Source organism: Emiliania huxleyi (assembly GCF_000372725.1).
Source record: "Emiliania huxleyi CCMP1516 unplaced genomic scaffold EMIHUscaffold_55, whole genome shotgun sequence".
Taxonomy (NCBI): Eukaryota; Haptophyta; order Isochrysidales; family Noelaerhabdaceae; genus Emiliania; species Emiliania huxleyi.
This window is the reverse complement of record NW_005197877.1, coordinates 501,417-525,280: the sequence shown is the minus strand read 5'-3', so window position 1 is coordinate 525,280 and position 23,864 is coordinate 501,417. Positions and strand designations below refer to the sequence as shown.

The 23,864-nt window shown below is 65.5% G+C and overlaps 9 protein-coding genes across 9 annotated transcripts in view; 4 read left to right on the top strand and 5 right to left on the bottom strand.

The window, feature by feature from the left end:
• Nucleotides 1-338: 338 nt before the first annotated feature.
• EMIHUDRAFT_54940 (putative oxidoreductase) lies at nucleotides 339-1,232 on the top strand (the record flags this gene model as incomplete). The annotated part of the gene is made up of 1 exon (XM_005765560.1): nucleotides 339-1,232. A coding segment is annotated over one exon (894 nt), but the record flags the coding sequence as incomplete, so codon positions are not given.
• Nucleotides 1,233-2,064: 832 nt separating this feature from the next.
• Nucleotides 2,065-2,842, top strand: EMIHUDRAFT_357110 (hypothetical protein). The gene has a single exon (XM_005765559.1). It carries the CDS (start codon nucleotides 2,088-2,090, stop codon nucleotides 2,751-2,753), a length of 666 nt encoding a protein of 221 aa, XP_005765616.1. The 5' UTR covers nucleotides 2,065-2,087; the 3' UTR covers nucleotides 2,754-2,842.
• Nucleotides 2,843-2,857: 15 nt separating this feature from the next.
• EMIHUDRAFT_212951 (hypothetical protein) lies at nucleotides 2,858-4,122 on the bottom strand (the record flags this gene model as incomplete). The annotated part of the gene is made up of 4 exons (XM_005765558.1): nucleotides 2,858-2,920; nucleotides 3,262-3,811; nucleotides 3,933-3,968; nucleotides 4,049-4,122. The coding sequence occupies 4 exons, from the start codon at nucleotides 4,120-4,122 to the stop codon at nucleotides 2,858-2,860; spliced, it is 723 nt and encodes a 240-aa protein (XP_005765615.1).
• A 9,077-nt stretch (nucleotides 4,123-13,199) lies between these two features.
• Nucleotides 13,200-14,898, top strand: EMIHUDRAFT_464745 (hypothetical protein; the record flags this gene model as incomplete). The annotated part of the gene is made up of 3 exons (XM_005765557.1): nucleotides 13,200-13,856; nucleotides 13,927-14,303; nucleotides 14,865-14,898. The coding sequence occupies 2 exons, from the start codon at nucleotides 13,200-13,202 to the stop codon at nucleotides 14,197-14,199; spliced, it is 930 nt and encodes a 309-aa protein (XP_005765614.1). The 3' UTR covers nucleotides 14,200-14,303; nucleotides 14,865-14,898.
• A 1,352-nt stretch (nucleotides 14,899-16,250) lies between these two features.
• EMIHUDRAFT_212947 (hypothetical protein) lies at nucleotides 16,251-16,565 on the bottom strand (the record flags this gene model as incomplete). The annotated part of the gene is made up of 1 exon (XM_005765556.1): nucleotides 16,251-16,565. One exon carries the CDS (start codon nucleotides 16,563-16,565, stop codon nucleotides 16,251-16,253), a length of 315 nt encoding a protein of 104 aa, XP_005765613.1.
• A 551-nt stretch (nucleotides 16,566-17,116) lies between these two features.
• EMIHUDRAFT_212946 (hypothetical protein) lies at nucleotides 17,117-18,568 on the bottom strand (the record flags this gene model as incomplete). The annotated part of the gene is made up of 3 exons (XM_005765555.1): nucleotides 17,117-17,175; nucleotides 17,260-17,575; nucleotides 17,930-18,568. 3 exons carry the CDS (start codon nucleotides 18,566-18,568, stop codon nucleotides 17,117-17,119), a joined length of 1,014 nt encoding a protein of 337 aa, XP_005765612.1.
• An 81-nt stretch (nucleotides 18,569-18,649) lies between these two features.
• Nucleotides 18,650-20,852, bottom strand: EMIHUDRAFT_452053 (hypothetical protein). Its single transcript, XM_005765554.1, has 6 exons — nucleotides 20,216-20,852; nucleotides 19,877-20,117; nucleotides 19,550-19,646; nucleotides 19,384-19,467; nucleotides 19,266-19,314; nucleotides 18,650-18,911 (listed from the first exon to the last, which is right to left on the bottom strand). The coding sequence occupies exons 1-6, from the start codon at nucleotides 20,261-20,263 to the stop codon at nucleotides 18,828-18,830; spliced, it is 603 nt and encodes a 200-aa protein (XP_005765611.1). The 5' UTR covers nucleotides 20,264-20,852; the 3' UTR covers nucleotides 18,650-18,827.
• Nucleotides 20,853-21,746: 894 nt separating this feature from the next.
• On the bottom strand, nucleotides 21,747-21,977 carry EMIHUDRAFT_311311 (hypothetical protein; the record flags this gene model as incomplete). The annotated part of the gene is made up of 1 exon (XM_005765553.1): nucleotides 21,747-21,977. One exon carries the CDS (start codon nucleotides 21,975-21,977, stop codon nucleotides 21,747-21,749), a length of 231 nt encoding a protein of 76 aa, XP_005765610.1.
• A 1,743-nt stretch (nucleotides 21,978-23,720) lies between these two features.
• EMIHUDRAFT_452052 (hypothetical protein) overlaps nucleotides 23,721-23,864 on the top strand; it is a gene marked incomplete at both ends in the record, with an annotated part of 3,944 nt that continues 3,800 nt past the window's right edge. Inside the window, one exon of the mRNA XM_005765552.1 lies at nucleotides 23,721-23,864. This exon is cut by the window's right edge and continues 424 nt beyond it. Within this exon, the coding sequence (XP_005765609.1) occupies nucleotides 23,721-23,864 (144 nt within the window).

Genomic DNA, 23,864 nt, shown 5'->3' with positions numbered 1-23,864 from the left:
GCGAGATCCGCCGCAGCCTGCCGGCGTTCGCGACGCTGACGCCGCGCCCCGACCTCGGGAAGCTGTGCGACGCCTACGGCATTCACCACCTGCTCGCCGAAGATGCGGAGGACGTGGCGGCCGCACTCGAGTCGGGCGCGGTGAAGGCGCTGCTGGCGGGCGGCACTGACGGAGCCGGCGTGGGTGGCCCTGTGATGCTCGAGGTGCGCCGAGAGTGGGACCGGACCCTGGAGGAGGCCGGGGCGGCAGCCGTCGAGGTGGAGGCGGTGGCGACGGCGCCGATACCGACGGAGGCCGAGGCGGAGGCGCCGACGCCAACGGAAGTGCCCAAGCCAATCCTTGGCACGATGACGTTCGGCTGGGCGCAGGCCTCCAAGCCGGTCGATGTGGGTGTGGCGCGCAGCATGGTGGAGACCTTCCTGCGGCGAGGCGGGAGGGAGATCGACACCGCACGCATGTACGCCGAGGGCAACACCGAGGCGATGATAGGGGAGGTGCTCGCCTCGCTGCCCGCCCCGCAGGCGGCGCTCGCGCTGCTCGCCACCAAGGCCAACCCGGATGAGGAGCGCGGCGGCGACGGCACGGGCGGGCTGGATGGCGCGCGGCTGACGGCGCAGATTGATGCATCCCTCGGCGCGCTCCGCACTCCGGAGGTGGACCTCTTCTACCTTCACTGGCCCGACGGCGCGACGCCGCTGCAAGAGACGCTCGAGGCGACGCAGCGGGCGTACGAGGCGGGACGCTTCCAGCGGCTGGGCCTCTCCAACTACACGGCCGACGAGGTGGCGACCATCCACGAGCACATGAGCGCACGCGGCTGGGTGGCACCCTCCGTCTACCAAGGAATGTACAATGCGTGCACGCGAGGCGTCGAGGCTGATCTGCTGCCGCTGCTGCGCGAGAGAGGCATCTCGTTCGCGGCGTACAACCCTCTGGCGGGCGGCCTGCTGACGGGCAAGCACATGCACACCGCCGCCGAGGACGCCGCCGAGGGCCGCTTCGCCAACAACGAGGGGTACCTGCGGCGGTACTGGCACGCCGACTACTTTGCCGCGCTCGTGGCGGCGCGCGAGGCGTGCGATGCGGCGCAGGTGCCGATGGCGGAGGCGGCGTTGCGATGGCTCGCGCACCACTCAAGTCTCGACGGCGGCCGCGGCGACGGTATCATCCTCGGCGCGTCGTCCGTGGGCCAGCTCGAGGCCAACCTTGAGGCGACACGCGCAGGCCCGCTGCCCGAGGCGGTCACCGCCGCGTGGGACGTCGCATGGGAGGTGGCATGCGCCTCCGCCCCCGTGTACGCTGGCTACGGCCACTCGGGTGGTGGCGGCAGGGGCGAGGGCAGCGGTGACGGCGACGCAAGTGGCGGCGGCGGAGCGAGCAATGCCACCGCCGTCGGTGGTGGTGCGCAGCTCAGCCGGCAGGTGAGGCGGGCGGAGGTGGCCAACGGCGGCGGCCAGCTCGACCTGTCGTTTGCCGACGGCCGCCGCTTCCGCGTGCACGCGGCGTGGCTGCACGACTCGAGCCCGGCCAACTTCACCGACTCGTACGTCCGGCGCGACGCGGCCGCGGTGCTGCGTGCGCCGGAGCAGCTCGCGACGAGCGCGGTCGCCTCCGCCGACGGCGGCGAGCTGACTGTGCGCTTCGGCTCCGGCGAGGAGCACAGCTACGACGCGGCATGGCTCGCGGCGGCGGCGCCGTACGTGGGCCGCTCGCTCTGTGGCGCGCGGACGCGCGAGATCGATGGGATGGGCAATCTCCTCGACGAGATCGCTCGCGATCCGTGGGGCGCCGACCATGCCGTCGCCAGCTTCGATGCGGAGGAGCTGATGGCGTCGGATGCGGCCAACATCGATTTCCTCGAGACGATGGCGCGCCACGGCGTGTGCACGATCCACAACGTCGGCGCGCCCGACTCGCTCGATCAGGACGACGTGGGAGCGCCGCTGTCGAACCTCGCGAACCGGCTCGTGGGGAAGCTCTACCAGCACCCGCGGCGGCGCACCGCCTACGGGGTGATGCGCAAGAAGATGGCGACGGCGAAGGCGGCGGCGCACCTGGCCGACTACGACCTGGCCAACCCTCTCTCGATGCACACCGACCACGCCTTCATCGAGGGCGTCCCCGGCGCGCTGCAGTTCATGTACCAGGCGCAGGGCTCGGTGCGCACCAAGGTGTGCGACGGCCTCGCCGTCGCGAACGAGCTGCGGCGCACCGACCCGGAGGCCTTCGATCTGCTCTCGACGGTGCACTTCACGCACGCGCTGCGCACCGTGCACTACGACGCGCGCGGCGACTACTGCCACCTCGGCGCGCAGCACGACGGCGTCTTCGAGGACTGCCACACCCACCCGATCCTCGAGCTGGGCGCCGACGGTGAGGTGGCCAAGGTGATCCATTCCGAGACGAAGCGCGGCGTCGCCGCCGTCCCCTTCGACGTCTACCCGCAGGCGATGCGCGCGTACACGGCGTGGATGCGGATGGTCGAGGACGAGCGCTTCGTGCGGTGGGTCGACTGGCCCGAGCACACGATGCTCGTCACCAACAACCACCGCGTGCTGCACGGCCGCGCCACGCAGCCCCTCAACGGCACTGAGCGTTGCATGGTGTGGGGCTACGCCTACCAGCACATCTCCGAGCTGCGCTACCGGCTCCTCAAGCAGCAGGCGCTCGAGCGGAGCGGCGTGAGCGACGCGTGGACCACGCGGCTGCCCAACCAGCTCGTCGCCGACCTGTGCAGGCTGCGCGAGATGTGAAGAAGCGCGGGCGGCCAGGGCCGCTGGAACGTGGAAGGCTGGATGTGTGCCATCGTTCATCTGCGGATCGACAGGAATCAGGATGAAGCAACGCGATGCATTTTTTAGGTGATGAAACGGAACTCAGCGAACACGTTTGTAGGAGTAGGAGCTAGGACGTAGTAGGACTAGGAGACGACGGTAGCGAGTGAGACATGTGCATGAGTAGACGCGACGAGACACGAGTATGTTGGACCACCCAACCCTAAACGGATCCCGTCGTTTCAGCTGATGGATGAACCTCGACGCGCAGCCCACCGCACCACACACGAGCGCAAAACGGGGTTCGACCTCACTCGCAAGGCCTACACAGCGTGCTGCCCATCAGATTCACGACAGGGCGAGCGATCAGCGGCGCCACACGCGGCGCCCCCGCTGCTTGGGTTGGAGCTGCCGCTGCGTCGGGCGCCACAGTATTCGACGCCGGCCGGCGGCGGCGCGCCCTCGCCCGCGCAAAGGCGGTGTGGACGTCGTCGGCGATCTTGGCCAAGCGCTCCTGCTCCGCCGCCTCCCGCAGCACGGGCGCCCACGCGTCCGCAAACGGATCGTCCAACTCGTCCAGCGGCAGCTCGTCCTCCGACGGCTTCATGACGCACGCCTCGAGCGTCGCAAACCAGCGCTCGCGCGCCGCGTGCAGCGCGGAGGGCGTGCAGCGGCCCTCGGCGGCGTCGTCGGGCCAGACGAGCGCGACCTCGCTCTGTCGGTCGCCGTGCGGCTCGTGCCACAGCGGGGCGATCGCATCCTCGAGGCCCTCGGGCCACTTGGAGCGCGGGATGACGGCCCACCACGGGTCGCCGGGCTCGACGACGCAGGCGCCCGCCTCGTTGGTGCTGACGAGGCCCTGCAGGTTGGGCTGCGTCGCGAGCCATGCGATGCCCTCGAGGCGCAAGCCCCTCTCCTCGGGCACATCGGGGCTCGCGAGTCGCTGCAGCGCCGCGTGCAGCCGGCCGGGGTGGAAGGGGCGGACAGCACGGAACTTTGGCGCTTCTTCCGCCTCCTCAACCGCCACGCTCTCCACGCTGCCGCCGCCGCCGCCGGCGCGGCAGCGGGAGGCGGCGGCGGCGGAGGCGGCAGCGGCACAATCGAGCAGCTCCTGGAGGGAGAGGCGGCGCAGCAGCTGCTCAATCTGCGCGCTCGCACTCGCCGCGGCCGGTGGCACACCCGTCGCCGCCGCGCCTGGCTCGGCAGCGGGTGCTGCTGCTGGTGGCGCCGGCAGCGCGGGCGGCACGGGTGGTGCGTCGAGCACTGTGAGCCACTCCTGACCAAAGACGCCGCCCCACTTGCGTGGAAGCGAGCCGGCAGCGGCGGCGGCAGAGAGCGTGACCGCCATAGTTAGCGAGGTTCTAGAGGGTGTGGGCGCTGCGCGCCTACCTGGAGGGCTACCTCTGAGAGAGACAACCTCTGTGTCGGTACAAGGTGTACACCTGCACCTAATCGTTGCGCGGCCTTCGGGCGGGGCTGCGCCTCGGTGCCCCCCGCCCCCCACCCCCCAGCATCCATGGAAGCCCCCAAGCATCCATGGAAGCCCCCAAGCATCCATTGAGACCCCCCAGGGAGACCCCCCAGGGAGACCCCCCAGGGAGACCCCCCAGGGAGACCCCCCAGGGAGACCCCCCAGGGAGACACCCCAGGGAGACCCCTCGCGGCAAACGGAGTCCCTCCGACGGCTAGAAAAGAGGATCCGACGTTTCGCCATCACAGCCGATCACCGCCGGACGCCTAAAATCGGCGACGAACTATGAGCGACCCCCCCGATCCTGCGTGGCTTGACGCTCTCTTGGGCGGGACCGACGGCGTGGAGATCCCGCCTCAGTCGCAAGGCGTTGGTTCAATCGCGCTCAGTCAGATGTACCGTGACGCAGCCATGCTGGAGCAGGAGTCGTTGGCACTCGCCGCCGAGTCGCCGAAACGCCGATTTGAGTCCGAGATGCCCTCGGCAGTCCCCAAGATGGCGAAGACGTCTGTCTCTCAGACGCACGTCTCGACTCCCGCCACGGCCTCGCCTGCCGGGCCCCAAAACGCCGGCAACGGAGGGCGGTGCTTCAGGTGCGGCCGGGCGGGCCACTGGTCCCGCGACTGCACCCACATTGCAATGGCCATGACCGCTCGCATGTCCTCGCCCTGCCACGTCTGCGGCGGCAGGATCAACCCCACCTCCGACCGCATCTGCCGGCTCAGCGTCGGGCCGTACGCGGGCAAGTGGGCGCACCACAGCTGCGCTCTCAACCATCTCGTCAACCTCGGCTTTATCACCGCCGAGGACGCGAGCAACGTGGAGATCTGAGCCCGCCCTGCCCACACTCATCACATGAAGCGTGGGTCTTCACCTGGGGCAAGGGCGCATATGGCCGCCTAGGCCACGGAGAGGGCGAGTCGAACCAGCTGCTGCCCAAGAAGATCGAGGTGTGGGCGCAAGGGCTGTAAGTGCTTGAGTCGAGTTAACATACGAACTTGGAGGCGAACGAGTGTCGCAACTCTCGCCGCGCCGCACGAGCAAACCTTGGCCTCGGAAAAAGAATTTCCGATTCTGAATTCTTTTTCTCGCGATGTCCACGCCACCGCGCCGCCGCTCGCGCCGCCTCGCCACCGCCGCCGCCGCCGCGCCCTCGGCAGACACGCCGCCGCCCGCCCGCCTCCTCGACCTCCCCACCGACCTCCTCGTGTGCGTCGTCTCTCGCTGCGACAGCCCCGTCGACATCGCTCGCGCCGCGGCCGTCTCCCTCCTCTTTCACGCCTCGCTTGCGGTGGAGGGCATCCGCTTGTGGGCGCAAGAGCGCGGCTCCGAGCTGCCGGCACAGCCAGAGGGCGAGAGCTGCGCCGTGCGGTGGCTGTGCGTTTCGGCTCTGCTGCGCGAGTCCAACCCGCCGGCGAGGGCGGCGGCAGGCGATCGGCACAGCGTTTTCATCGACGGCGAGGGGCGGCTCTCGTCGTGCGGCTCTGCACCGTCCTTCTGTCCAGCCCTGCTCGGCCACGGCGAGGGCGTGACGCGGCTCATCACGCCGACGCGCCTCCCTTCTCCGCTGGGAGGCGAGCGCGCCGTTGCTGTGTCGGCTGGAGATGCGCACAGCCTCGCCATCACCGCCGGCGGCGCCGTCTGGAGCTGGGGCGATGGTCACCTTGGGCGGTTGGGCCACGGCGACAGGCAGGCCCAGCTGGAGCCGAAGAAGATCGAGGCCTTCGCTGGCCAGCGCGTCGTCGCTGTGCTGGCTGGGGGCGAACACAGCCTCGCCCTCACCGCTAACGGCAGCGTCTGGAGCTGGGGCCATGGAGGCTTTGGCGAGTTGGGCCACGGCGACACGCAGATCCAGCCGCAGCCAAAGAAGGTCGAGGCCTTTGCTGGTCAGCGCGTCGTCGCTGTGTCGGCTGGAGCATTCCACAGCCTCGCCCTCACCGCCGACGGCGCTATCTGGAGCTGGGGCGGTGGCGTCACCAGAACCAGAACCAGCCGAAGAAGGTTGAGGCCTTCGCTGGGCGGCGCGTCGTCGCTGTGTCGGCTGGATATAGCTACAGCTTCGCCCTCGCCGCCGACGGCGCCGTTTGGAGCTGGGGCTGTGGAACCTTTGGGCGGTTGGGCCACGGCGACGCGCAGGACCGGCTGCTGCCGAAGAAGATCGAGGCCTTGGCTGGCCAGCGCGTCGTCGCTGTGTCGGCTGGAGATGCGCACAGCCTTGCCCTCACCGCCGACGGAGCTGTCTGGAGCTGGGGCTTTGGAGGCTTTGGCCAGCTGGGCCACGGCGACTGGCAGATGCAGCGGCAGCCAAAGAAGATCGAGGCCTTGGCTGGGCGGCGCGTCGTCGCTACGTCGGCGGGAGGCGACCACAACCTCGCCCTCACCGCCGACGGCGCCGTCTTCACCTGGGGCGAGGGCGAAAGCGGCCGCCTAGGCCACGGCGACGAGCAGAGGCAGCAGCTGCCCAAGAAGATCGAGGTGTGGGCGCAAGGCCAAGGGCTGTAAGTGCTTGAGTCGAGTTAACATACGAACTTGGAGGCGAACGAGTGTCGCAACTCTCGCCGCGCCGCACGAGCAAACCTTGGCCTAAAGAAAGAAAGAAAACAGACAACCCAAGGGAGGGATGGGAGGACGGCACGCCGCCACCACACAGGGATTTTAAGGAGAGGAGTGTGATGCGCTAGCCGTCGCCCACCCTAGGGAGTCTGCCTCTTCCTATCTCTTTTCGCAGTCTCTCGCCGATTCTCGCTGCAACCTTCATGCCACCTCGCGGCCGTCCCACTCTCGTCGTTCTCTCCCTTGTCACTTCCTCCTCTGTCGCGTCATTCTCTTCTGCCTCGTCCTGCGCCGCCGCCGCCTGCCGTTCCCTTGTTCTCTCGGCTTCTTTCGCCTTTCGGCGCAGCTCCGCCCTCCTTGCTGCATATCCTGGCCCCTCGAGTCTATCGAGCTCCCCTCGCGCAAGGACCACATTTCTGACTCCCACTCCGATCATTTGCCTGCAGGTCATGTTGTTGCTCAGGTCCACTCTCTCTTCGAACACTCGTGCCTCTACGGATGATGCCGGCGCTGGGGTCCCCTTCGGATGCATCGTGACATCTGACAACTGAATTTCCACTGGTTCGTCCTCCTCGGAGTCATCTTCCCCGTCCTCCTTCCGTTCGGCTCTTCGCTCGGTACGTTCGGTGTGGCTCACCCTCCATGCCGTGAACAGGCGCTTTATCCACCCTATATTCTTCTCTCGTTCCTCTGCCCGTGCCTTGGTCTTGTCGTTGTTTCGTACCCATGTCTGTATGGCAATCGAGGCTGCCTTCCCCACTACCTGTAGTTCACTCGTCACCTCTCCCGCGAGCTCCCTTCTCTTTCTTTCGGGTATGGAGTCCGTGAGTGCGGGTAGCGTGCAGGCAATCACGGGCGCTATTTTGTCGTACTCCTCTTCGGCGAGCGCTCCAAATCTAGACCCTTTCGCCTTTAAGGAGGCTGCCCTCGCTCGTCTCAGGAATGTGGCGGTGTCTTTTGAGTCCGGCGCCTCCCGTTCAACTCTTGCTGTCGCCCTCGCTGTGTGTTTGTCGAGCTTCCGCATGAAGTGACGCGCCTCTTCCTTATTTCCAGCGCAGCTGCCGCTCAGTATGTGCGCCAACGACGCCTGTGGTGGCTCACTGTCTTCTTGTTTCCAGTCGTCCCAGTCTTTCAGCTCCCCGCGTCTCCTCCTCGCCTCGCGCGCCTCTTTTGTGGCCTCATCCCTAGCCGCTTTGCACGCTCTGCATCCCCAGAACGCACTTCTCGTGGCGGGGCCCCTCATTCCCCGCTTCTTTTCCCCCTCTAAAATACGCCTGTGGTGCGCCCCATGTGGCACCCCGACCTGTTGTCTCACCCTGGCCCCCAAGATCGTTTTGGTCGTCACATTGTGATCCCCGACGTCGTCGAATGTCGCCCGCCTATCCTTCCCCCCGTTCTCGTCTGGTAATCTCATCTTATTATCCCATCGATGTTTGAGGCTGGCTACCGCCACTTCGCTCCACAACCGTCCCGCCACCCCTGCCGTGTGCGATCCCGGCCTCACTGTCTTTCGATATTGCTCGCACACCCATTCGTGCGCGCTCTTACACATGTGTCCGTACGTCCGCCGGTCCACTATCTCCTTCTCCTCTGTGTTCTCCGCCGCCTCCCTTCGTACCGTGTACATGCATGGCCGCGTCCGCACCGCGTCCCGCACCACTTTCGAGGCGTCCTCCGTGTCGTTATCCCCGAGGTGTGCTGTCGCCACCGCGTCGGCGTATGCGTTGCAGGCTATTCCCACGTGTGCTGGCACCCACATGAAGACCACCCCCTCTAGCTTCGATCTATAGTATGCAATCGCCTCCAGGAGACCTCCTCTCTCCCAGTCCCTCAGACCTTCTGGCATCCCTTTGCGGTGCGCGTTCTCAATTTGCTGCAGCGCGGGTTTGCAGTCGCATAGCACTAAGCACCGCCGCGATTGCGCATCGCTCGCTCTCGCCATTTTGCGTAAGTATGCGAGTATCGCGTACATCTCCGCGTCTATCGGCTCCCACATGTTCGGGAGCTTTCCTCCCCACATTCCCGCCCCAAACGCTGTCCGTATCTCCCCTTCCTCACAGGGTCCGATTCCGTTGGGATCCTTTACCTGTGCGTCTCCCGGGACGCTCTTTCCGAATCGTGTCGGTCCTTCGAACACGCCGTACGCCACCCTAGGGTTCGGCACGTACTTTCCATCCTCCGCCATTTTGTCCTCATGGTCCTTTCCTCCGTCCGTCGCCGCAAAGTGTGTGAACTGGTGTGAGACGTGCAGCGCGAGGCATGTCTGCGCTACTTTCACGTTCAGGGCTCGTCCCTTCCCCGACCGCAGCGGCTCACTGTCTTTTCCCATCTTAATTCGCTTCCCGTTGCCGTCCGTCAGCTCTCCCCCCGTCTCAAATTCGTCGTATCGGAGCAAGAAGCGCGTTAGGGGGTCCTCCTGTAGCTCCCCTACTCTGATCGCGCTCGCCCCGTGTCCGTGCCCCACAAACAGCTCGTAGTCTTCTTTCTGCCAGTTTATGTGTCTCTGGGGCGCCCCCTCTGGGAACAACGTCTCATCCTCCCCGAGGCTCCCCTCCTGTCGCTCCCTATCCTGTCTCTCCATCATCTTTCTCACCGCGTCCTTCGTGATCTTATTTTGCTCAGGTATCTCCTCCTCCCATGTCGCGTTCGTATCGAGGCCCGGGGTCCCCTCCAGCTTTATCACTCGATTGTCCCCGTCCTCTCTCGACCCCAGTTGCGTGCCGCTGTCTTGCGCCGGTTTCTTCCCTCCGAGGTAGAGCGTCCTGGCCTTCCCCTCCACTCGGATGTCCGTCCTGGTTCGCCCTTCTTCGAACGTGTGTTCTGTCATGTTGGGTGCGCTTGTGCACACCCCGTTTACCTCCCTGCTGTATTCAATGAATCGATCGAGCACGTCGCTCCACGACGGAGCATTACTCTTTCCATCGCACGTCTCTAGTGCTCTGTCCGCTTGCGCTGCCTCCGGCCCCGATCTACCTAGTCTTCTGCGGTGTTCTAGCCACTCTCGGAAGGACGCCGCTTGCCGTCTCACGCCTTGCGCGTGCATTAGCTCCCGCTCCCATGTATGTATGTATGTAGTAAGGTGAAGAACAGTCAGGCTCGGACCATGTGTGGGGCATCTTATCGTGCCACACCCAGCTGTCGCTCTGCTCGCCTTCCCATTCGCAGAGGTACTCCCATCCGTGTTCGTCGTCCTCAAACCTTGGCCTCGGAAAAAGAATTTCCCATTCTGAATTCTTTTTCTCGCGATGTCCACGCCACCGCGCCGCCGCTCGCGCCGCCTCGCCACCGCCGCCGCCGCCGCGCCCTCGGCAGACACGCCGCCGCCCGCCCGCCTGCTCGACCTCCCCACCGACCTCCTCGTGCGCGTCGTCTCTCGCTGCGACCCCGTCCACATCGCTTGCGTCGCGGCCGTCTCCCTCCTCTTTCACGCCTCGCTTGCGGTGGAGGGCATCCGCTTGTGGGCGCAAGAGCGCGGCTTCGAGCTGCCGGCGCAGCCAGAGGGCGAGGTCTGCGCCGTGCGGTGGCTGTGCTTGTCTGCGCTGCTGTACGAGTCCAACCCGCCGGCGAGGGTGGCGGCAGGCGGTCGGCACAGCCTTTTTATCGTTGGCGAGGGGCGGCTATCGTCGTGCGGCTCAGCGCCGTCCTTCCTTCCAGCGCTGCTCGGCCACGGCGAGGGCGTGACGCGACTCAACACGCCGACGCGCCTCCCGTCGGCGCTGGATGGCGAGCGCGCCGTGAGCGTGGCAGCTGGAGGATACCACAGCCTCGCCCTCACCGCCGGCGGTGCTGTTTGGAGCTGGGGCGGTGGAGGGGAGGGCAAGCTGGGCCACGGCGACCATGAGGATCAGTGGCAGCCGAAGAAGGTCGAGGCATTTGATGGCCAGCGCGTCGTCGCCGTGGCGGCTGGAGAGTACCACAGCCTTGCCCTCACCGCCGACGGAGCCGTCTGGAGCTGGGGCGACGGAGACGAAGGCCAGCTGGGCCACGGCGACGAGCAAACCCAGCTGCTGCCCAAGAAGATCGAGGCCTTTGCTGGCCAGCGCGTCGTCGCTGTGTCGGCTGCACTCTCGCACAGCCTCGCCCTCACTGCCGACGGCAGTGTCTGGAGCTGGGGCCGTGGAGTCTGTTTGGGCCACGGCAACCAGCAGAGCCAGCTGCTGCCCAAGAAGGTCGAGGCCTTTGCTGCGCAGCGCGTCGTCGCCGTGTCGGCTGCAGGCGAGCACAGCCTCGCCCTCACCGCCAACGGCAGTGTCTGGAACTGGGGCTATGGAGGCTTTGGCCGGTTGGGCCACGGCGACCAGCAGAGGCAGCTGCTGCCGAAGAAGGTCGAGGCCTTGGCTGGGCAGCGCGTCGTCGCTGTATCAGCTGGCTACAGTACCAGCCTTGCCGTCACCGCCGACGGCGCTGTCTGGAGCTGGGGCTATGGAGGCTGTGGCCAGCTGGGCCACGGCGACGTGCAGAGGCAGCTGCTGCCCAAGAAGATCGAGGCCTTTGCTGGCCAGCGCGTCGTCACTACGTCGGCGGGAGGCGACCACAGCCTCGCCCTCACCGCCGACGGCGCCGTCTTTGCCTGGGGCAAGGGCGAATATGGCCGCCTAGGCCACGGAGAGGACGAGTCGAACCAGCTGCTGCCCAAGAAGGTTGAGGTGTGGGCGCAGGGGATGGAGAGTGCTTGAGTGCGGGCGTTTTATTTTTTCAATGTATATGGCGGACTCTGTGGCCGCCATCACGGGCCTCGACCCCGCCCAGGCGGCCTCTTACCTCGAGATGGCTGGCGGCGACGTCGAGATGATCTCTAGGCGCCTTTGGCGCGAAGTCAGAATCTCCACCTCTCCTGTCGCGCAAGATCTCAAGCGACGAGCGAGACCCGAGACCCTGCACGCACCAACTCGAGATATCTCAGACTCCTCTGTCCTCTCGAGCATCTACTACACCGGAGAAGATTTGCCTCCACCAGTTCTTCAATCTACTGCTGCTCTTGGCAGGAGATTTGCCACTTAAGAGATCTCTAAAAGGCATCTACGATCTACAGTCCAAGGATCTTCCGATGTAGCGCAGAGATTTCCATGTGTATGAAATCGGACGCCCTCCGCCTCCACAGTAAACACCTGACAGCTCGCAGTCACTGCACACTGGGGCCCTGCGGTCACGTGGCTTCGTCCTCAGCAGTATCAAGACTGCTCTATTCACGCCCTTTTCGGTTTGAAGCCACTTGGTGGGGATGCTTGTTTACACCCAACCGACGAGTCGCTGGGCCCTCTGTTTTCGCTCTGACCTGAGCCGGAGCCAGCACGCGGCAGGACAAGGGGCTTTACTGAACCCGATGTTGATGGTCCGGTTCTAACAGGGCTTGACACCTGGGGCGAGCGGTCGTCGCAACTTCCTGGGCTTGAGTGCAAACGCCTCTCGCTGTGCGTATGGGCAAATTTGCGCGCAACGGGCTGGTGAAGCGTCGAAATGGGCCACTTCGATCATGAACCGCTCGCGCACATGGAGGTACAAGTCCTCGTCCGTTTGATCGATGCAGCCGCCAAAGGGCACTCCTTGAGCTAGTCCTTGCGTAAATTTATCGAACAACGTTTTCGTCACGTTCGTCGGCCGCGAATTCAAAAACTCGACAGGCAAGCAAGGCGTGCCGAACTTGAGGTGGAAGAGGCAAACCGAGAGGGGGTAGGCGTCGGAGAGGCCGACGAAAGCGAAGCCACGGAGGCGCGAGAGTGCGAGGGTGAGGTTGGGCCTCGGGGGATGACAGAGACCGAAGCGACTTGGCACTGTGCAGTGCAGGCCATGCTCACCCCCCTGCAGCTGAAGTGTCATGCCCGCCTTGGCACGTCGTGCGTAGCTGGAGCACTGCGCGTGCTCGACGTCGACGTCGGAGATACTGGCATCGTCGGAGACACCAACATACGCCGGCTGCTGGATCGGCTCCCGCCCTCTGTGAGCCTCCGACCTGTGCGAGACAACGAGTGGCGCGGCTTCTCTCGCACAGCAGCCGCCCTGCGGTGGTCAGAGGACTGGTACGTGGACCGCATCTCGGCCTGAAGAGGAGGAAAACGCTTCTCTGAGCGAGGTTTGGTGCTCTCAGGAGCGCTCTGCCAACGCGTGGTCGGCAGGGGCCGGCGGGGCAGGCCCGCGGCGAGCGCTTCGCCTGCGGCGCGCGTCTCTGGCCACCAGGGAGGGTCTGGAGGGCGATTTTTGGGTCGATTTTTGGGAAGTGGTGCCAATCGAGAGATCTCGCCGAGCCCTTTTCGGCGGTGTGCTTGCGAGCTTTTTTTTCGCACGGGAAGCATTTTTAGTAGTCGGAAACGTGAATTAGTCGACTAGGCTTGGTGCACCAATACCTCTTGAGGTAGATCTCAACGACAGACCCGCTGGAGTGCCGGCACCCTACTCGTGCATATATGCCGCGCAGCAAGCCCGCTCCGGTTAAACGCCAGCGCGTCGAGCCGAGCGGCGACGCGGCGCTCTTTGCCGCGGCGCAGCGCGTGGTCGAGCAGCTCGAGGCGGAGGAGGTGGAGGCGTGGACGGCGTGCGCCGAGACCGCCTCGCGCCACGTCGACTTTGGCGCGGTCCCTGCCGCGGCGTTCGGGCTCGCCAAGGCGGTCGTGCCGGCGGAGGACCACGAGATCTTTGTGAGGCTGCACGACACAATCGTGGAGCGGCACCGCAAGACGATGGCCGGGTGGGGGGGCGTCGACGACAGCTCGGGGCGGCAGCGGTGCTACGGTTACTTTCGGAACCCCGCCGCCGAGGCGCTGCACGCTCGCTCGCACAGCATGCGCGAGCTCGCCGGCGGCCGTGCAGCGGAGGACCGCGAGGCCAACCGGCGCGCCTCCTCCCTGCTCGAGCCGGACGACCTGCCCGAGGGGCTCGACGCGGCGCTCGACCGGCTCTGCGCGTGCCTCGCGCCTCAGATCGCGGCCGCGTCGCGGTCCGCGCTGTCGCCGGCGCGGCTGGTTGCGGCGCAGCCGAACTTGCACAACGGGCGGCGCTACCTGCGGCCGCACCTCGATGAGCCGCTGCACGACGGCTTTGGCGTCGTCATCGTCACCGTGGCGGTGCTGCTTCCTAGACACTTCCTAGACACTTCCTAGACACTTCCTAGGCGTCGTCATCGTCACCGTGGCGGTGCGAGGGTCCGCGACGGTGCTGCTTCAGACCGACGGCGCCGCGCGGCAGCGGCTGTGCTTTCGGCTCGAGAGCGGCGGCCGCGAGGCGTACGCGCTGTCGGGCGCGGCGCGCGACGCGTGCTTGCACGGCGTGCTGGCGGACGAGGGCGGCGAGCCACGTTGCTCGCTCAACTTGCGGTTCGGGCTGCACAGCCCCGGCATGGAGGGCGAGTTCCCGGCGGGGCGGGTCGGGTACGGCGGCGCGGGAGAGGCGCTAGGAGAGGCGAAGTAGGGCCCCCGCGGCGCCCGCGCACGTGCGAGGCTAAAGAACCCACCTTTGAGGGCGCAAAAGGCTGCTCAATCCGGGATCGGCTGGCTTGGCCCGTCATTCTTACGGGGTGTGGACCCTGAGTTGACCAGGGCGGGTTGTGCGCTGGGCCCTCCTGCTCGGCTCCAGCCAGTAGACAAGTCTTGTCATCAACAGAGTAGATGGATCTGACCTCGGGGCCGATGTGACCAAGCGCTGGTAGCGTGGTTTTACCTCACACCCATGGTCTCACAGTGTGCCGGCAGTCGCCGAGCAGTGTCGCTCACACAAGCCGCAGCACAAGTGACTGAGGGCCAGTGAGGGCGAGCCCATCGCTGTGACAGCTGTGGCAGCCGCACAGTGGGCTGTGTCAGCTGTGCAGAGTGTGTGAGCAGCAGAGGAGCTGCTCTCCAGGCTTCTGTCGCAAAGAGCTGCATGCCACCGAAAGCGCTGTCGAGGTTCGCCGAGCGCGGCGAAATCGGGGGACACCGTCACCGACGAGCGCGATGGAGTATTCACTCCGGACAAAGACGGCGACACGCACACGAGCTGCGGCCGTGTCGCCGTCATAGCGGCGAGGCGCGGGACCGTCTGTGGCGAGGTGGGTCGCGTCCCCCGATTTCCTGAACTCACGGTCCGCTCCCTCTACGTAGCTGCGGTTACGGTGATAAGATACACACATTCACAGACACCTTTTGTTATCGGCGAGGTGTGTCAGCTTTCACACCGTCCCTGCGTCTCGCCCGACGCCCCCCTCAACAAGCGTCCCACACAGCTTTTATCGTTCTATGTGCTGCTGCTGGAGCCAGCGTGATACAACAACTCCTGTGCGCCCATGGGCCGACGCGCCGCCACTGCTCCTCGTGTCCCGCCATGCGTCCCGCGCTCCCCCTTCCGCGCAAATCACCTGCAAATCACGCCCTCGATCAATCTCACCGCCCCGGCGCCCACGCCTCGACCAGCTTGGGCAGCAGCTGGTTCGATAGGTCCTCTCCGTGGCCGAGGCCGCCGTGGCCGCCCGTGCCCCACGTAAACACGGCGCCGCCAGCGCGCAGCGGTGAGGGCGAGGCTGTGGTTGGCTCCAGCCGAGACAGCGACGACGCGCTGGCCAGCCATCAGTTCGTGAGTTCTGTGTCCCCGTCCCTGTGCTCCACCTTCTTCTTGAGCACTTGAGCACTGGATAGGGTCGGTTCCGCATGGTACGGGACCCCTCGATCGTCTCGCCCTCCCTCACTGGTGTGTTCATTGGGGGGGGTCATAACAAACACGGTACAGGATCGAGGTGCACGCTGCCGAGGCAGTATCGTCCCCCCTCTCCCCGACGGCGATGGCGGTGTGACCGATCGAGCTACAAGAGGAGCTTGTTCAGCAGGATCCGGGATAGTCTGATGCACTACCTCACTGGGCCTGAGATCACCGAGACAACACCCGTCACCGTCTCGGATTCATGTGGGATCGAACCACTCCGGGATGGGCTTCTTCTCCCGTGTCAGTCCCTGAGAACCCCATTATGTAGCGCCACCTCGTGAGCTGTCCTGTGAGCTGCGTGCTGTGTGTCCAGCAGTCCGGACCCGGTGCTAAGGCCGGTGACAGTGTGCCTCGTGTCGGCTCCCGAGCCAATCGTGTGCAGCGTGTGTGCGTGTGGGCCCGTCCTCCATGCTTGGAGGTGTGTAAGACTGACTGACTGACTGACCTGGGGGGGGGGGGGGGGAGCGGGGCCGGGGGGGTCGGACTAACAACGAACCAAAAACGGTCTGGAACTTGACCAACCAAAGCCTCCTTGACACGTTGCCAAGACGGAGGAAGGACGCACGAGTTCCAGCTAGCGAATCAGGCAACATGAGCGGCTACACCTCGAGCTTCGTGGCGTCGGTGGGTTCGGGCAGATCCTCAAGCAGCAGCGCAAACACCCGCCGAAATCGACCACAGCGGTGCTCCGCCTGCGGCAACCTCGGCCACAAGAGCCGAACCTGCCCCGGCGCGGCCCGGAGGCTAACGCCATCGGCCGTACAGGAAGGGGTGCTGCAGCAGCCTTCTCAGGCTTCGGAGGAGGCGGCGCTCCTGCTAGCGCTTGCCGCCGCGCCCGTGCTGCTGCCCGCCGCAGCCGACTCCGCAGCGCTCCCCGCCTGCAGCAAGCGGGCTCTCGCAGAAGCTGGCACAGCGGCCAAGGCGATGCGTTGGTCTGTCGAGGCTTCGCCGCGGAGCTCGTCGGAGGAGGAAACGCCGCCTGCGTCGCCGCCTCGATTCGCCCCGCCGCCCGCCAGCACAAAAACGCCGCCTCCTACCACCGTGTTTATTGCCCACGAGCAAGCAATCGCGGTCCCGTCCGCCTTCGCGTTCGCATACAGCATCTGAGAGAGCCACTCATTCTCCGGTGCAGCTCAACGCGCGTGCGTGTGTGGGATGGGACAGCAACCGCATGCGGAGCACCTGCACTGTTGAATGGCGGGGAGCGTGTGGTGCTTATGGAGTGCGCGACTAGGGGCTGCAAGGACGAGCCCAGCCAATGCGCAGGCATACGACTCTATCTTGACTGTATATTTAATATCATGTCTTTCTTGTGTTTGATATCGGGATGCCATGACCCCACGCCCAGTGCGAGTTCCTCCTTCTTCCCCACGCCAGTGGCGGGCCGCACATCCGCCCACGCACCGTGCGGGAGAACGACGTTTGGGGTTGCTGGCCGACGGAGAACACACGGTACACGCCGACGCGCCGCGACACGGCGTGGGGGTACTCTAGCTTGCCGTATACCATCTTCGCACTTCGGTGCGATGGCCAGCAAAAGATTCGTCATCTACGCATAAACATCTATTGGAGAGCACGGCAAGACAAAGCATGCGGGAAACGTCACACAATCACTCTACCGACTAATCGAATGTCCTAGCTAGGTACAACCTGGCTAACGCTCAGCGCCCGCCTGCAGAAGATGGCGGTGCAGGCCGCTGCCCGGTCTCAGGCCTGTGACGGCGCCATTGAGCTTGCCCGGCACCTGTGGCCTGCTACTGCGCGCGCGTTGCGAGCTGCGACTCGACACTTGCGCACTGTTGCCCGCGAACTTTGCTTTTAGCGCAGAGACGCCGCCTGCCGCCGAGTCTGGAGCCGACATCGTCGAACGGCCGAAAGAGGAGGACCGGGGCACTGGCTTGAGCGCCGCGACGGCACCCACACCAGCGGATGCGCCTGCTGACACCCTCGACTGCCACCGACCGGCCGACGACCACGACGCCCGCGTCGGGATCTGTTCCGGCGTGAGCGGCGACGCGCCGGCCTCAGCAAAGCTGGCGCGCAGCGCGGCGACACTCGGGCGGGGCGCGTCGTCCTCGCCCTCCGCCATAGCCGCAATAGCCGCCTCAGCCGCCTCGTCATCCGCGTCGTCCGCCACGACGGCCTCGGCCGCTGCGAAAGCTTCCGCCGCCACCTTCTCCACCGCCGCCGCCACCTTCTCGGCCGCCGCCGTCCTCTCCACCTCTGCTGCCTGCGCAGCTGCTTTCTCCGCCGCCACCTTCTCCGCCGCCGCTCTCTCCACCTCTGCTGCATCCGCAGCTGCCTTCTCCGCCGCCACCTTCTCCACCGCCGCCCTCTCCGCCGCCGCCTTCTCCGCCGCCGCCCTCTCCGCCGCCGCCTTCTCCGCCGCCGCCCTCTCCGCCGCCGCCTTCTCCGCCGCCGCCCTCTCCGCCGCCGCCTTCTCCGCCGCCCTCTTCTGCTTTGCGACCGTCTTGATGGCGTCAAGGCCGTTCCTCAGCGCCTTGAGATACACGAGCTGCTGCCGCTCTCGCACCATACGCTCGATCGCCGCCCTTTCCGCTGCCTCCCGCTCAGCCGCCATCTCTGCGGCCATCTCCGCCGCCGCCCGCTGTGCCTCCTTGGCGCCAGCTGACTTGGCCCGGGCCCGCCTTGCCGCGTCCACAGCCGCCGCAATCTTTGCGTCCTGCTCCGCTGCATTTGCCGCCGCCTCGGCCCCCTCGACCGCCTCGGCTTGCTCGGCGTCCTGCCTGCTGCCCCGCAGAGATTTTCTGCCCTTGGATGTCCTCCGCGCGCGCGCGGAGTCGCAGCCGCGCACCACGCGGGCGGCCCGCTCCTTGCGCGCTGGCGCTGCTGGGCTCACCGCTCGCTCCTCCTCGGCCGAGGAGCACGGGCCGAGGTCCCAAAGCCAGCTTGGGTGGCGGCGTGGGCCGCTCGGGTGGGTGCGGGGCCGGCTAAACTCGCTCAGCGACTCGCGTTTGTGCTCGACGAGCTCGACGATACCCGCGGAAGGCATGGGCGCGATGAGGAGGTCGGGCTCAAAGCGATGCGAGGCCGGGCTCGCTGAGCCGCTCGCCGTCGCGTGGGTGCTGCTAGCGCCTGCCGACATTGTATGTGTGCGTCCGTCCGTCTCTGATTTTGCGGGACTTGGTCCTTGCCGACGTGGCGGGGGAGGGAGGGCGGGTACGGGTGAGAATAGTACAAAGCTTTTGCCATATCGCTGGTCGGGCTACACACACACACACACACTACAAACACACAAGCTTCTCCCTTCCTATGTCTAGATGAGACCCAAAGCCGGACGTCATCGCTCCGCGCCGAGCAGGGGATTTACGAGGCAAGCGCGGCACCTCACGCGCCGCGCAGCTTCACAGCTCGTCCTTCTTGAGGGCAGGCGCCATGCTGTCGTAGCACGCGAAGGCGGGAGGGCACCAGCCGCGCCCGCGGAACTCCTAAGGCAAGGGGAGGGGGGCCCACGCTTCTTGAGTGCGGAGCGAAGGTGGGCTCCTCTCACGCAGCTGCTCTCGCGTCTCCACGTCCGGTGCTGTCTCCGCACACGGCATTTGGAGTGTCAGGTGTGTGCGTGCGTGTGCGTGTGTGCGTGCGTGCGCGTGCGTGCGTGCGTGCGTGCGTGCGTGCGTGCGTGTGTGTGTGTGTGTGTGTGTGTGCGTGCGTGCGTGCGTGTGTGTGTGTGTGCGTGCGTGTGTGTGTGTGTGTGTGTGTGTGTGTGTGTGTGTGTGTGTGTGTGTGTGTGTGTGTGTGTGTGTGTGTGTGTGTGTGTGTGTGTGTGAGTCCATCTCGCTCGCCTCGAGGCCGGGCGGGTAGGCTGTGAAGTCGCCGAAGTCGCGGTCGTGCCTAGGAGCGAGATCTCATTCTTCACGAGTCCAGCCTTCACCCACCCGTCGCCAGAGTCGCGCCGGGCGCGTGTAGCTCAGGCAGCGCTTGTCGGGCGGGGCCGCCTCGCGCAAGTACGGCTGCCGGTTGACGTAGCCTGGCGAGGCGCGGTACCTGGGGGGGGGGGGGGAGACCATCCGAGATCACCCCGAGATCACCCGAGATTGCCCGCGCACGGCCTGGCGAGGCGCGGCGCCTCGCATTCTGGTTCCAGACGATGAGGTTGTTGCGCTCGCCACTGGCGATGTCGTCGGCGCCGTGCCGCCGCGAGCCGAGGTGGAGAAGCGCGCGGCCTGTTGATGACTGGATTGCGATTCATGGCTCAACCGTCGAGGGAGTCGAGCTGAGGCGGACATGCGCGAGGCCTCGCTCGTGTGAGTACGAGGCGTAGAATTGGCGGTGCGAAGGCGAGCGAGAGTCGCCGCACACGGTCAGCGCGGCGCCTGCGTCATGGGACCACGAGCAGGGCTGGGGTGCGGCCCACTGCCGTGTACTCCGAGCACCGCGTGGGTGGGAGGGGCACTGAGGCGGAGGATCACGGTGGAAGACGGCCGAACACAGCGGGTCGGGTGTCGTCTCGAGTGCTCGTCGGGACACACAGCCGTCTCCGTCCTCCGCATCTGGTTTGCGGCGCCGCGGAAGTCCTTGCCGAGGCAGACGTTGACTGTGACGTCGGAGTCATCCGTGTGCATGTCGAGGCCGAGGTCCTGCCCCGCCTTGTACTTGACCATGAAGGAGTGGTGCGACGTGAACCCGCCCTCCGCCTGCTCCAGAGGGAACCCTCGGGTAAACTCGGGCGACCTCGGGAAATCAGCCTGCCCCAGCAGGGCACAGGGGCAGGCCGGTAGGGAAAGAGGCACACGGTTTGCCGCTTCATGCCGCAGCCGCTCTCGTGCGTGGCGCCACTCATGGCGTTGACTCATGCCCGACAGAGCCCAGCTGCCGGGATCGGTCTCGGATCGGTCTCGGATCGATCTCGACTACATCTCGCGGCGCGCCTGCTCGGGGTACAGAAGCGCGGCCAGGGGGTGCAGCACCGCCGCTTGCAGCCGGTCGATCGCAGGCCGCATCCCGATGGCGTTGACGATGATGCCATAATTGTTCATCGAGTTTGGCCGCTCGATGGGCAGCCCGGAGGCATAGTACCCGTCCAGCTCGTCCAGCAGCAAGTCGCAGAACGCGCACCCTCCTTCTGCGTCGAGAAAGAGCGGGAGTGAGTAGACGCCGGAGCTGTCGCCTCCGCCGGCCTCCTCTCGCAGCAGATCGAGCAGCGCGCTCGCATTGGAAGAGCGGATCGCGTGAAGCAGCGGCGGGTGCACCCACTCCGTCCAGTCCTCAAACAGATTCGCGTGGCGGCGCAGAGGCTTGTACTGCATGGCGAGGCTCGTGCGACGCGCCTCGCCGGCGCCCACAGCGAACAAGCCGACGAGAGCCCTGACCAGGGCCGCGGCCATCACCACGCCAACTATGAAGTGCTGTGATGTAGCTGTGATGTTGTTATGTTTGCTGGCAGCGCCGGGTTGTGGAGTGTCGGCACGCTCGGAGCGCAGGGTTCCGGCTCCTACCCAGATAGGGGGTCTGTCCCACGACTCGCATCAAAACGCCCTACCTACCTACCTATTGCGGGCTCCAATCGCCAGGCTCCGTGCCCCACCTACCTACCTATTCCCAGGCCGCGCAGCGAAGCGAAAAAATACCCGTTAGCCCTCTGTGAATAGGCTCCCAGCGCCCGCCGCGCGCCGGCTTGTACCGCGGTGCGCGCCGCTCGTGAGCCCGCCAGAGCATGGCCTACTGGGCTCTCGAGGCGTTGGACGGCGCAAGCGAAGCGGATTTTTTACTTTCACCCCCCCACCCCCCCCACACCACCGCCAAACAACTCTAACACTCACAAGGTGGACGAGTCGCTCGAGCGTCGGGACGAGCGGGCTTGCGCCACTGGTGGAGGATTCAGTATGTAATGTTTTTACGTGTAATGTTTTTACATTCAACAAACAGGAATCGAGGATGACCGCATGTCTGAGAGAGAGAGATTTTGTCTTCTTCATGTCTGCATCCAGGTCTGTGAATAGCGTTCTGGCCAACTCGGGGGGGGGGGGGGCGGGCTAGCTACTGCCCAAATTGATTGATTGACTGATGGGAAGGCGAAACACAGTCCGACCAACGACTGGGACACCAAAGGATATCCACCTCGAGAACCTCGAGAGAGAGGTAGGTCTGTCTGTGAATGCCCCACCCCCCTGCGCGCGGGCCTTCTAAGCCCGCGGGTAGTCCCCCCCCATCCCCAGGGCCTCCAGGGCTCCACCTCAACCTCTCACAGGCCAACAGCGCCATAGGAGGTATTTTCTTCTCAATAACAAGGCTGTGAACCAACTCGGGGGCCTGGCAAGCTATCCCTACTGCCCATTCCGAACGGCGGTGCAGCAGTGGGCGGTGCAGTAGTCGAGCAACGGTTGGCAGCATTTGCTGGCAATGCGGCTCCGCGTCACACGGATTCTCTCCTGCCCGAGCCTGTCAACTAGCGCTCGCCATTGCAGCGCAGCCGCTCTCGCGATGCGGAGCATCGAGCTGACGCTGAGCCCGGCCCACCAACTCTCGCTTGCGCTGCCAAAGGACTGGCGAGACATACCCTACGCACGAGATGACCCGCCGCTCTGGGCTGCGGCCTGGCCATCCGGCACCGCCACTGCCCTGCACCTGCTTGAGCACCCTGAGCTGATCGCCGGCAAGCGAGTCTGCGACGTGGGCTGCGGCGTCGGCACAGCGGGGATCGCTGCTGGCCTCGCCGGCGCCAGAGAGGTGATCCTCGCCGACCGTTCTCCGCTGGCGTTGGAGTGCGCAATGGCTGGCGCGGTTGCCAACGGCGTAGGCAGCCGCTGCGAGGCGCGCACGGTGGACTGGCGCTGCGCCTCCTCCGAGAGGACTCTGGCGGGCCCATTTGACGTCATCTTGGCGTGCGACGTCTTCTACTCGCTCGACGGACGCTTCGCAACCGCGGATGAGATGGGAAGCCTCCGCGACATGCTCACGCGCGCTGCGCTAGGAGACGACTTGCAATTTCACACTGGCGGTTGGTTGATGCCATTGACTGTCACTAGTCGCGCGCTCGCGCCGAGTGGCCTGCTGCTCGCGGCGTCGCCTGTCATAGCGGAGTCGGAGTCACCCACCCGTTCCGAGATCAGAGTGACCGAGATTAGGCGCTGCCCATCGAGTCGGAGTACAGGCCCTATGCCACCCGGCCGGAAGCGGAGGCGTGCCTGAGCAGACGTCACAAACCTCCCCCGGGCACCGCACTTCAGCCGTACCTCCGCACCCCACCCGGATCATGGCGAAATTGGACGCACGCACTCGACCTCACCTTTGGTCGTTGGGGCCCGGGGTGCCTCAATGAGGCACCGCCGACCTCGCCTTCGCCCACCTTCCAGGCGTGCCTGCGCTCGCTCGAGGGGAGCGGGAGCGGCGAGCTGCTGGCAGTCGAGGGCGTGCAGGAGCTGCGCGGCCCGCAGGCGGCCGGCGAAGGGCCCGAGGGCCTGGTGGACTCGCGAGCGGTGCTCGTCGCGAGTCTGAGGCGCGGTGCCTCTTGACGACTGAGGCATTTGTGTTTGAGTGTGATGTGTGTCAGAGTGTGCGGTCATGCATGGCGTCATGCTGTGCGTGTGGGCCCATCCTAACTGTTCTTCCTGATACATACCTGCGTGCGGGAGTTGGGGAGAGAAGCGGAGATGAAAGGTCTCTTAAAGAGCGCTCCCACACAAACCCGAGACGGTGACGGGATGCTGGCTGATGGTCTCAGGCCCACAGTGAGGGGTAGTGCATCAGACTATCCCGGGGATCCTGTGCTGAACAAGTTCCTCTTGTAGCTCGATCGGTCACACCGCCATCGCCGTCGGGGAGAGGGGGGACGACACTGCTTCGGCAGCGTGCACCTCGATCCTGTACCGTGTTTGTTATGACCCCCCCAATGAACACACCAGTGAGAACAAACAAAATCTCTCTCTCCCAGTGAGGGAGGGCGAGACGATCGAGGGGTCCCGTACCATGCGGAATCGACCCTATCCAGTGCTCAAGTGCTGTCTGTGCGAGTCTCGCTCAATCAACCCGCTTATAGCAAAGAAGGGGCAAATCCGTGCACTGACGGTCGGCCGTCAGAAACCACGCCTGCGTGGATCGCGTCACACCAATCTTCGCTACCCAACGCGGCCAAAGGATATCAACCTTTGATTGATTGATGGGAAGGCGAAACACAGTCCGACCAACGACTGGGACACCAACGCGGTATGGGTGGACGTATCAACCTCGAGAACCTCGAGAAACACTTCTCTCTCTCTCTCTCTCTCTCTCTCCACGGTGTGTTCACGCCTGGACCGGCGCCCGGCTGCTCTCGCAAACACCAAACACTCGGAAGAGGAGCGTCGGGCGCAGGACAAAGCCTTCAGGCCTAGACAGGGCCGTGAGAGCCGCGAGCCAATCTCATGGCACCCACCGCGTTCCAGCTCCGCCAGGCCTCCGCCGGC

What these genes read in the sequence shown, in the direction of transcription:
- EMIHUDRAFT_357110 (XM_005765559.1), top strand. Translation starts at nt 2,088, where the DNA reads ATGCACACCGACCACGCCTTCATCGAGGGCGTCCCCGGCGCGCTGCAG.
- EMIHUDRAFT_452053 (XM_005765554.1), bottom strand. Translation starts at nt 20,263, where the DNA reads ATGAGTGGCGCCACGCACGAGAGCGGCTGCGGCATGAAGCGGCAAACC. An exon ending in GCGGCATGAAGCGGCAAACC is followed by an intron (nt 20,118 to 20,215) that starts GTGTGCCTCTTT and finishes CCTCTGGAGCAG; the next exon opens with GCGGAGGGCGGGTTCACGTC. An exon ending in CCTACCCGCCCGGCCTCGAG is followed by an intron (nt 18,912 to 19,265) that starts GCGAGCGAGATG and finishes CCCTTGCCTTAG; the next exon opens with GAGTTCCGCGGGCGCGGCTG.